Raw genomic sequence first — 11,674 nt, 5'->3', positions numbered from 1 at the left:
GAATTCTCTGGGGGTTCTCCTTATATGGTGGAGGATCTGGGTGGAGCTCCCAGATGTCTACCCCACTATACCAACCAGAGGGAGCGAGCAGGCCCAGTGCCAGGGAGTACTGTGCTGAGGAGGTGTGTTTCCCTACGGATTTCATTTTGTGATGAAATGATGAGTTTTTAGAGATCTGGAAGTCCAAGATTTTCATTCTCAGGAGAATGGGCACTTGAAAGTAAGTGCTACAGCCAGCAAGTGCAAAGCATAGGGGCTCACAGGCCCCCTTTATCCCTAGTCCCTAAGGGAAAATGGAAGCTCCCCATGTTCGTCACTGGCCGATTACTTATGGGCTTCAATCTCAGGGCAAAAGCTAGATGATGGGAATGCGGTATTCTTGAACCTAATTTTCCATAAGTCTTCTTTGAGTCCTTAGGCAACAGGGAGGTGCCACAGGGACATTTCTTCGATCCTCCCCCATATGGACGCAGCACAAGAGCCGACCTAGTTGAGACCGTCTCAGGGCTACTTGAACTACGTGGTCTGTCTGCCTAAGGGGAGGGGGACCGAGACCCAAGTCCTCAACCAGATCCAGAGGAGTACAATTTGATCAGTACTGATGTGGCAGTTGTGTCCTACTGAGAGGAGACCATTACTCCTTTCCTCACGTGGGGCAAGTGCAAGGAAAGCATTCAGGATGGCACATAGGTTGAAAGCCTGGGTGCCTGGGGAAGTTGGTGTTGCCCACAACAGGAATATTGGATTTTGAAAGTCGGAAGTTTGGGGAGGGGGAGTGACTTCAGTTTTGGCATCTTGAGTTGAAGATGTCTACAGGCCAAACGATTCAATCCAATCCATCCTAAAGGCAAGTGGAGTTGGTAGACTGGAAGTCGGTACAGAGATCGTTGTTGTTTGCTCTTTTCAGGCTTGGCTGACTCTTCATGACCCCATTGGGGGTTTTCTTGGCCCAGATACTGGAGTGGTCTGCCATTTCCTTCTCCAGCTCATGTTATAGATGAGGAACTGAGGCAAACAGGTTCAGCTGACTTGCCCAGGGTCAGTCCCACCACTAGAAAGTGTCTGAAGCCAGATTTGAAGTCAGGAAGATGAGTCTTCACCACCTAGCTGCCCTGGGGAGAGATTAGGGTTAGATGTAAAGATATGAGACTCATCTGCATAGAGATGATAACTGGATACATAGATCTTGATACTATCACCAAGTGAATAGCATAGAAGAAGAGAAGAGGCCTCTGGGGCAGCTGCTTGTAAAACAATCACCATCGGTGGGTATGACCTGGATGAAAGTTGAGTAAAGGAGAAGAACCAGGAGAGAGCATTCTCAGGAAAACTAGGAAGGAAGAGAATATCAAAAGGAAGAAGGTGACAGACAGTGTCAGTGGGTCGCCTACCGTATGGCATTATCCTGTATTTCCCCCTCGTATTTCTAGGTCACTTTTTCTGTTGCCCCCATTTGGGGCATTTGTGCATGTCCGTCTCTGGTCACGGACTTGATGTGTCTGTCTTCTTAGAGATTTGTCTCTGGTGAATTACAGATCTCTAGTTCCGTTCTGCTTCCTCGAATGCATCTGCTACTTGCTATGCTACTGGGCTTGGCTGACATGTGTAGGATGCTTTTCCCCTCCCTCCTCTCACCATTGTTAGTTCGAGACCCTTTTGATGCATGTGCAAGACTCCAGTTAAATATCTGAAACCCTTGTTAGCAAGGAGACTATATCTATCCTTTGAAGACATGGGTAAGAATCAGATATTGTTCCTGAAACTATATCTCTGACAAGGGGCCAACCAGGTTTTTCTTGAAGTGTTCCTCATACTGGGGACAGCTAGCTGGCTCAGTGGAGAGAGTCCCAGGCCTGGAGTCAGGAGGACCTGTGTTCAAATGGGACCTCAGACACTCATTAGCTAGGTGATCCTGGGCAAGTCACTTAACCTCCATTTACCTCCCCTCCTTCATTTGTGAAATGGGGAAAATGAGAGTAACTGTCTCCCAGGCTGTTGGGAGGATCAAATGAGGCAGTCATTGTAAAGTGCTTAGCATTGTGTCTGTGGCATAGTAAGTGTTACACTCTGTCTCTATCTGTATGTCTTTCTGTCTGTCTCTCTGTCAGCTATTTATAAGGCTCACCATCTCCAAACTCTGGGCACAGAAAATTATCATGGTTATTCCATATATTCCTCCCCATCCTCCAGAGCTTTCCCACATGACATATGGTATTTTTAATAGAGAAAAAAGTCTGCACAACTGATGGATACCTTGAGAAAGCGTGCAGAACATAACACTTCTTGATCTTCCACCTCCCCAGAGGGATAGGTTTGAGGTGATTTCTCATCTCTTCATTCGAGTCCTGTTTGATCTTTATCGTTTTGTTACATGTAATTTTGATTTGGGTGGGGGGGGTGGTCGTATTTTTTCACTTACATTGTATATTGAACTGAGCAGGGACTTAAATCAGAAAGTCAGATCTTGAAGAGACATGAGAAAATGTATTGACCAAACTGGAAGGGGCCTTTAGAACATGGACTATTAGCCCTGGAAATGAACCAAGCACATAGAATGTGGAACATCAGACCTGAGAGGGACATTAGAGTATCAAGTTAGAGGCTGTAGACCATGGAATTTAAGAACCAGAAACATCCTGAGAGGGGAAGGGTTTGGAGAATAAGCATTTTTATAGTATCCCTTATGTTCCAAGCACTGTGATAAGCAGTTTCCAGACACTATCTCATCTGATATTCGCAACAACCCTGCAAGGTATGTGCTGTTATTATCCCATTTTACCATTAAGGAAACTGAGGCCAACAGAGGGGCAGAGACTTGCTCAGGGTCACACACATAGTAAGTGCCTGAGGCCAGATTAGAACTCTGGTCTTCCCGACTCCAGGCCCAGCACTCCATCCTTTGAGACACCTGTCTGCAGGACGTGGACTCTTCAAAGGTGTAAGAGAATGGAGAGAATCCAGCATAGAGCTGAAGGTGCCTTAGAATATAGACTATAAAAGCTGACAGAGACCTTAGAGATAATCTATGACAAAATATTCATGTTCTTGATAGGAAGACTGAAGCCCAAAGAAGAATGTGACTTGCTTAGTGACCACTGCCCAAATTACTGGAAGCTCAGAGATTCAATCCCATGTCTTTATTCCAAGTGCAGTACTCTTTCTTTTTCTTTTTTAAACTCTTTTTTACTTCCTTTTTCCAATCCTAATTGTAATTTATTTTTTCCAGTTACATGTAAAGATAGTTTTCAACATTCCTTTTTATACAATTGTGAGTTCCAAATTTTTCTCCCTCGCTGCCTTCCCTCCCCAAGAGAGAAAGCAATCTGCTACAGGTTATATATGCACAGTCACATTAAACATATTTCGGCATTAGTCTTGTTGCAAAAGAAGAATCAGAACAAAAGGGAAAAACCTCAGAAAAGAAAAAATGTAGGAATAATATGGTTCAATCTGCATTCAGATTCCACAGGGGTGGATGTGGAAAGCATTTTCCATCCTGAGTCCTTTCTAATTTTCCCGTGTGATGTTTAAAATCTAAGGGGGGGGGGGGGGCGGCGAGATTGTCCCCGCAGCTATTCCGCTTGGAATGGGGTGGGGCTGGGGCGGGGTCTGGGGCGGGGTCTGGGGCGGGGTCTGCGCAGTCCCTGACTTGCGCGCTCCCTCCGCCCCGCCCCCCGCTACGTCTGTGGTTACGCGATTCACGGCGGACGTTTTCCTGGCTCAGCATCGGTGCCCGGAGGGTCCCCGCGGCCCAGAGAAGAGGAAGAAGAGGAGAAGGAGAAGAAGGCAGGGCCGGAGCCGTTCCTCCTGAGCCGGTGACTCGGTGGGCTCGCGGCGATGCGGTTCATTTTCGGGGTGGTGGTGCCTCCCGCCGTGGCCCAGGGCCGTTCGCAGCTGCTGGTGATGGGCTCTCCGCCCGAGCTGGGGCGCTGGGCGCCTCAGAGGGCCGTGCCCATGAAGCCGGTGGGCATCGGGGTCGGGCCCGACGGGGTACTCGGGCTGCAGGAGCCGTGCCTGTGGCTCGCGGACGTGGAGCTGGTCGGGGAGGCGTCGGCGGAAGCCCGGGAGCAGCAGCCGCAGCAGGAGCAGGAGCAGCAGGAGCAGGAGCAGCAGCTGCAGCAGGGGCAGGAGCAGGAGCAGCAGCAGCAGCAGCAGGAGCAGGAGCGGCAGCAGCAGGAGCAGGAGCAGGAGCAGGAGCAGGAGCAGGAGCAGCAGCAGCAGGAGCAGCAGCAGCAGGAGCAGGAGCAGCAGCAGGAGCAGGAGCCGCAGGAGCAGGAGCAGCAGCAGGAGCAGGAGCAGCAGCAGCAGCAGGAGCAGCAGCAGCAGCAGGAGCAGGAGCCGCAGCAGGAGCAGGAGCAGCAGCAGCAGCAGGAGCAGCAGCAGCAGCAGGAGCAGCAGCAGCAGCAGCAGCAGGAGCAGCAGCAGCAGCAGGAGCAGCAGCAGCAGCAGCAGCAGGAGCAGGAGCCGCAGGAGCAGGAGCCGCAGGCCGAGGGGGTGGGGGCCGACGTCCTCGCGACGTTCTGGTACAAGTTCCTGAAGTGGGAGCCCGGAGGAGAGTTCTCCTGCGAAGGTAATGGTCCTCACCATGATCGCCACAGTACTTACACTGAAAGCAACATGGTAGAAGGCATGTACTGTCTCCCAATTGGATACTGGCTTGAGGCCACTGGGCATACCAATGAGGTGAAGCATAGGAATGATTTCGGTTGTAACATTGCAGGCCATCAAACCATGCATTTTTCACAAATCCTCCCAAACCTCTGGTTAGGAAGCTGCCCTCGCCAGTTGGAGCATGTCACTATCAAAATGAAGCATGAATTAAGGGTGACAGCAGTAATGAATTTTCAGACGGAAGGGGATATTATACAGAATTCATCAGGCTGCAATCGCTACCCAGAGCCCATGAGCCCAGACACCATGATCAGGCTCTATAGAGAAGAAGGAATTGACTACGAATGGTTGCCTACAGCAGACCTGAGTACTGAAGGTACAGTGCAGATGTTGCCTCGGGCCGTCTCTCTCCTCCACTGCCTACTTCAGAAAGGTCACACCGTCTACATACACTGCAATGCTGGTATTGGAACATCCCCGGCTGTCGTGTGCGGCTGGCTCAAGTATGTCATGGGCTGGAATCTGAGGAAGGTGCAGTACTTCCTCATGGTCAAAAGGCCTGCTGTGTATATCGATGAAGAGGCTCTGTCCCGTGCAGAAGAAGATTTCTATCAGAGATTTGGGAAGTTTTGTCGTCGCCGGGCTTAAGTAATTTGAATGGGTAAAACCACCAGCTTTTTCCTAAAAGCTCCTGTCATGTAATCATAAGATGATTTGAAGACAGAATCTTGTTAAACAGTATTGTGATGTGCTTTGTTACTGCTATTTATTGTTATTATTGTTATTGTTGTTATTAGTCTAGCATGCTCATTTAGTCTTAGTATTGGTTTAGGAATCTATTTTCTCTGGGGCACCTTTTAAAGAATCGAATGAATTGCACAAGAAAGAGCAGAAGTTCTCTGGACTCTGCCTTCTCAGTCTCAGGTGGTAACAGACACCATTGACAACACCTGCAGTCAGGCTCCTCCTTTTGGTTGACCTACCCCCAGGTGGTTTTCTGAAAAATTCATGACCACAACCACCTTTTCTCGTTGTATTGTATGTAACTATTTGCTGTCTAGAAAAGCTATCATTATACAGATTTCATTTCTTTCAGCAAAAGTAGCAAAGAAGGACCTACTGCTTTGTAAATGGAAGTCATCCGGCCTGCTACTAAGCAAGCACCGAGGCTGGAGGCTGGGGGTTCTGTCAATCCTTGCCGAATGGAATAGAATTGAATTTCTTGTTCTGTAGAGGAAGGCTGTATTGATTTGCCACAATTCTTATGGCAGAGATTCTTAACTGTTTTTTCTCATGAACCCCTTAGGAAGTCTACTGGAAACGATGGACCTCTTCTCTTAAAAATGATATTTTAAAATGCACAATATATAATACAAAAGATTACAAAGGAAACCAATTATATGGAAATAAAAAACTCCTCAAAATCTTTTGAAAAAAAATATTATTTTAAAAGTTCACAGAACCCCAAGGTTAGAAATCCCTGCAATGGGGAAATTGGGTTCAGCATTCTGATAAATCTGTGAAAAGTCTAGGGAAATTACGACTTTATGTGAAACTGGCTCTTGACTGTGTGGGAAAATAATGGAACTTGGTAGACGTCCAGGGGTCCGACTTGATCGACGTAGTAGTGTTTGAATTGGGTGCGAACTACTGAGGAACTACTAAGTACCCACTTAAAGGTGATTGGATTTTAGCCACTAGCCAACACTGAGGTCAGTGTGTTCTTAGAGGCTATGGACTACGCCATCCACAGGAGACTGCTCTCCGCCAAGCAACTTGAAGAACCTTCCATTTCTGGGAGGAGGACAGGAAGGAGGAAGCGGGACCACGGACAGAATCTGCCTCTTTTTGTTTGCGACACGGGCGTGGTGGCAGAATTTCACGTGGGCGGTTAGGAAGGCTAGGATCTCCATGCTATAAGCAATCTGTTCTCAATCTTTCTCTCTCTTTACTGTCTTATATCTTTTAATAAATCCTTAAAAGCCTCAACTCTTGGTGAATTTATCAGTGATTTTAGCCAGTTTCCCCCCAAACTGGGGGAACAGATGAGAACCCACATTGAGGTTTTTAAACAACACAGTTTGGCTGACCACGAAGAGGAAAGCTGAACCTCCGCCTTCTGATCGCCCGGTTGGGCGCGTGCAGCCCAGTCACCGAGGGTGGAGGGGGGGGCCCCCCCGGGAGCAGGAGGGGGACAGGTGTGGCCACTTTGGGAGGAGCTGCCGAGCCCCAGGGTGGCCCTGAGGGAAATGGAGGCTGAAGGGAGGGGCGGGGGCGGCCACCCCCCTCCATGAGCACCCCAGCAGCAGCCCCTCAGGGCAGCCAGTGCAGAGGGGGCCGGACTGAGGAGGGGGAGCCTATGGTGGGGAAGACAGCGGCCCAGGGTGGAGAAAAGCTGAGGGAAGGAAGAGCCAGGGGAGTGGGCAGAGGGAGGGCCCCTGCAGGGAGGGGCAGCAGCTGAAGCCCATGACCAGGAGGCAAGCCCGGATGCCAGGGCGCGCAGGGGCAGGGGGCGCTGGGCTCCCCCTCAGTCCACGGACTCCCCACAGCCACCCCAATGGCCAGTCTGGGCCCGTTCCGGGGACCCTGGCTAGGCCCCCAAGGGCCCCTTCCTCAGGGAAAGGAAGTTTGGCCCCCCTCCCCCCGGGGTGGGGGGATTGGGTTGGGGGGGACAGACTTTCTCTCCTAAGCAACTTTTGGAAAACTTCCTGCTGGGACAGGGAAAGGACCTGGAGCCCATTCTCTCAGAGCCTTTCCCAAAGGAACCCGGATGTGGGTCCGGCCCCCAATGGGCGCCAACCCAGCATGGCCCCTGACCTTGTCTGCCCAGAAGCCCAGACAAAAAAATCACCTTAGGAACTCATGCTGGCAAAGGAAGGGGCCTGCCTCCTTCAGACCAGAAGCACTAGATCTCCCAGGAGGTCCTTTCCCTGCTCTGCAGAAAGGAAGAAGGGTCCAACAGGTTGGCCCTGGTCGAGGAAAAAAAAAGAAACTCCCCAACTCTCGCCTCCTTGGATTCTGACAGGTGTTCACTAGAGGCAGTAGGGACAGGTCCCAAAATGACCTCCAGGCAATGAGTGTCCCACCGGGCTCTGTTTTGAACTGCCTTCCCTCCTCTCTCTATACTATTTCACTTTCTGTTCTTCTCAGTTCCCATGGATTTAGTTATCATCTCTATGCATAGGATTCTCAGGTCTGCTTGTCCAATTCCTCTCTGCTGACCTGTAGTCTTTCATCTCCACCTGACCTATTAGATATATCCAATCAGATGTGCTGGAGACATCTTAAATAGTGTTTCCAAAACTGAACTCTTTCTATCCCCCCTACCCTCAATACTCTTGCCTTTCAAAATTCCTTATTACTGTTGAAGACCCCAGCATCATCCCGGTCACCCAGGCCCACAACATAAGAGTCATCCTTCACTCTTGACTTCTCACCACTCCCCAAACCAACTTGTTGCCAAGACCAGTCAATTTTACCTTTGCAACACCTCTCATATGTGCCCTCTTGTTGTCTCCTCTGACGAGGCCACCACCTTGGTGTGGGCCCTCGTCTCTTCACGAAATGGACTAGTGGAACAGCCTTCCGGTTGGGGTCTCTACCGCCAGTGCATCCCTATTCTAGTCTGGCCTATGCTCAGCTCTCAGAATCATCTTCCTCAAGCACAAGTTAGTCCATAGTCCCTCCTCCCAACCCATCTTCTACTCAGTCAAATCCAGTGGCTCCCTATCAACTCAGAACCAAATATAAAGTCCTCTCTGGCATTCAAAGCCTTTTCTAAAGTACCCACTGTCACCTCTCTAGGATCCTTACATCTTTCTCACTCCCACTTAATCCTCCTCACTCCTGTGATATACTCTTCAGTGTAGTAACACCCGCCTCCTTGCTGTTCCTAGCAGAAGATCCTCCATCTCCCAGATCTGGCCATTTCCTTTCAGGGGCTGTCCCCCACACCTGGAACATTCTCTCTCCTCATCTCTGCCACAAGACTTCTCTGGCTTTCTTCAAGTCTCAGCTAAAATCCCACTATCTACAGGAAGCTATTCCCCTTTCCCACAAGTCTCTATCTAGCACCTTCCTTGTGTTGATTATTTCCAGTATTTCCCATATACAGCTTTTTTCTCCATAGTTGTTTCATCTCCCCCATCACTCTGTGAGTTCCAGGACACATCAGGGACTGTCTTGCAGTTCTTCATATTTCCAGTGTAGCACAGAGCCTGGCACATGTTAAGCAGCTTAAAATGTCTATTACCTGAATGGAACCTGATTGGCACTGGTTTCCCCTCATGAATCTTCATGGTCCCCTGTGGCATGAAAAGTCTCTCGAATGGGAAGTCAGGATGTCTCAGACCTTCTGGATATGAAGAGGCAGTTTTCAGATGAAGAAATTAAACTATCTATAGTCACATGAAGAAATGCTCTGTATCTCTATTGATTAGAAAAATATAAATGAAAACAACACCAAGGTACTACCTCACACCTATCAGATTGACTAATATGACACAAAAAGAAAATGATAAATGTTGGAGAAGATGTGGGAACACGGGAACATTAATGCATTGCTGGTGGAGTTGTGAACCGATCCCACAATTGTGGAGAAAATTTGGCAACTGCGCCCAGAGAGCTATAAAACTGGGCATACCCTTTGATCCAGCAATAACACTCCTAAGTCTTATCCCAAAGAGATCATCAAAAGGGAAAGGGAAAAGGACCCCACCTGTAGAAAACTCTTTATAACAGCTCTTTTTATGGAGACAAAGAATTGGACATTGATCATTTGGGGAATTGCTGAATAACTTGGAATATATGAATTTAACGGAATACTATGGTGTTATAGGAAATGATGAGATTTCAGAAAAACCTGGAAAGATTTACGGGAACTGATACTGAATGAAGTGAGCAGAACCAGGAGAACATCGTGCACAGTAACATTATAGGATGATCAGTTCTGATAGACTTAGCTCTTCTCAGCAATAGTTTGATCCAAGACAATGCCAAGAGACTCCTGATGGCAAATGCTCTCCACATCCAGAGCAAGACCTATGGAGTCTGAATGCAGATCAAAGCAGACTAGCTTCACGTTTTTTCTTTCTTCTCGTCTCCCCCCATTGTTCTGAATCTTCTTTCACAGCACGACTACTGTGGAAATTTGTTGAACATGATTGCACATGTACATCCTCTATCACACTGCTTGCTGTCTGAGGGAGGGGACAGGAAAGGGAGGGAGGGAGAAAAATCGGGGACTCAAAATTTTATAAAGATAAATGTTGAATCTATCTTTACATGTAATTGGAAAAACTAAAATACTATTAAGCAAAAAAGAGATTGCTGCCACTCCAGCCTCCTCTAACAACCTGGCACAAGAGAGACACTCAGACAGAGGCTTCTTGTTGACTGACGCTGTCCAAAGGAAGCCTGCTCCTGACTATAGGGGCTACAAGGCCAAAACATTGATTGTATGTTAGAATCAGAGAGAAGAAAAATCTTAACAATAACACGTATATACCTGAAAGAGTTGGGAGAACCGGGAATACTATTCCTAGACTCAAAAAAGTTGAGGAAGACCAGAGGTGATTGTCAGCAAAATCTGACTTGGGCACATCCTCGTTGATTAGATTTTAAATCGGATGGCTTTAGAACCTAAACCATGAACATCATTGGCTTTTGCTTCTTCTTTTACATCTTCGTTCACTTCTGCGCAGATTGTGCTCATTATTGTTGCTATGCAAGTCATACTTTATGTTCTCAAAATGCTCATGTGCAAATGAAAGTAACCCTGAGGTTTCATCCTACACCCTGCAAATTGGGGAAAATGACCACAGTCAACGTTGGAGAGCTTGGGGAAGGATGGACACATAAATGCATTGTTGGTTGAGTTGTGAAATGGCACAACCATTCCATAAAGTAATGTGAATTATGCAAATAAAGCAAATAAAATGTCCATACCCTTTGAATCAGAGACTCCATTACTGACCTTATTACCTCAAAGAAGAGTGTTTTATAGTTGTTTTCATATAGTTCCTGGGTTTGTCTTGGCAGGTAGACTCCCAAGTATTTTAGATTGTCTACAGTTATTTTAAATGGAATTTTTCTTTTTATCTCTTCCTTCTGGACTTTGTTGGTAATATATAGAAATGCTGATGATTTATGTGTGTTTATTTTGTATCCTGCAACTTTGCTAAAGTTATTAATAATTTTAAGTAGCTTTTGTTTTTGTGGGGTTTTTTGGGGGGTGAGGGGGTTTGGTGAGGCAATTGGGGTCAAGTGACTTGCCTAGGGTCACACAGCTAGTAAGTATAAAATGTCTGAGGCCCGGGTTTGAACTCAGGTCCTCCTGAGTCCAGGGCCAGTGCTCTCTCTATCCACTGTGACACCTAGCTGCCCCTGTTTAAGTAGCTTTTTAGTTAATTATCTAGGATTTTCTAAATATAGAATCATATCATCTGCAAAGAGTGATAATTTTGTTTTCTCATTGCCTATTCTAATGCTTTAATTTCTTTTTCTTCTCCTATTGCTATAGGTACCATTTCTAGCAATATTAAATTATAGTGGTGATAATGGACATTCCTGCTTCACCCCTGATCGTATTCGGAAGGCTTCTTGCCTAGGCCCATTACAGTAGATGTTTGCTGATGATTTTAGATAAGTATTACTTATTTTAAGGTAAGCTCCATTTATTCATTCCTGTGCTCTCTTCTGTTTTTAATAGGAATGGGTGCTATATTTTGTCAAAGGCTTTTTCTGCTTCTTTTGAGATAATCATATGATTTGTTTGGTTTTGTTGTTGATGTGGTCACTTATGCTGATCGTCATCCTAATGTTGAACAAGCCCTGCATTCCTGGTATGAGTCCCATCTGGTCATAATGTATGATCTTTGTAATATATTGCTACAATCTCTTGGCTAGTATTTTATGTAAAATTTCTGCATCAATATTCATTGGAGAAATTAGCCTATAATCTTCTGTGTTCTGTCTCTTCCTGGTTTGGGTATCTGTACCATATTTATGTCATAAAAGGAGTTTGGTAGGATTCCTTCACTTATTTTCCAAAATACTTTGTCTC

The 11,674-nt window shown here is 46.9% G+C and overlaps 1 protein-coding gene across 2 annotated transcripts; it reads left to right on the top strand.

Annotated features, from left to right (window-relative positions):
- Positions 1 to 3,671: 3,671 nt before the first annotated feature.
- On the top strand, positions 3,672 to 6,600 carry LOC122733831 (laforin-like). 2 transcript variants are annotated; one of them, XM_043974535.1, is made up of 2 exons: positions 3,672 to 4,038; positions 4,402 to 6,600. In XM_043974535.1, the coding sequence occupies exons 1-2, from the start codon at positions 3,838 to 3,840 to the stop codon at positions 5,257 to 5,259; spliced, it is 1,059 nt and encodes a 352-aa protein (XP_043830470.1). In that variant the 5' UTR covers positions 3,672 to 3,837; the 3' UTR covers positions 5,260 to 6,600. The 2 variants fall into 2 exon arrangements, with proteins under 2 accessions (XP_043830470.1, XP_043830471.1); XM_043974536.1 differs by having other exon boundaries at positions 3,672 to 4,075; positions 4,478 to 6,600.
- The last annotated feature ends 5,074 nt before the right edge of the window (positions 6,601 to 11,674 follow it).

This window comes from Dromiciops gliroides, chromosome X, assembly GCF_019393635.1.
Source record: "Dromiciops gliroides isolate mDroGli1 chromosome X, mDroGli1.pri, whole genome shotgun sequence".
NCBI lineage: Eukaryota > Metazoa > Chordata > Mammalia > Microbiotheria > Microbiotheriidae > Dromiciops > Dromiciops gliroides.
The sequence above is the reverse complement of the archived record's forward strand: the minus strand, read 5'-3'. Positions and strand labels throughout refer to the sequence as shown.

What these genes read in the sequence shown, in the direction of transcription:
- LOC122733831 (XM_043974535.1), top strand. Translation starts at nt 3,838, where the DNA reads ATGCGGTTCATTTTCGGGGTGGTGGTGCCTCCCGCCGTGGCCCAGGGC. An exon ending in GGCTCGCGGACGTGGAGCTG is followed by an intron (nt 4,039 to 4,401) that starts GTCGGGGAGGCG and finishes GAGCAGCAGCAG; the next exon opens with CAGCAGCAGCAGGAGCAGCA.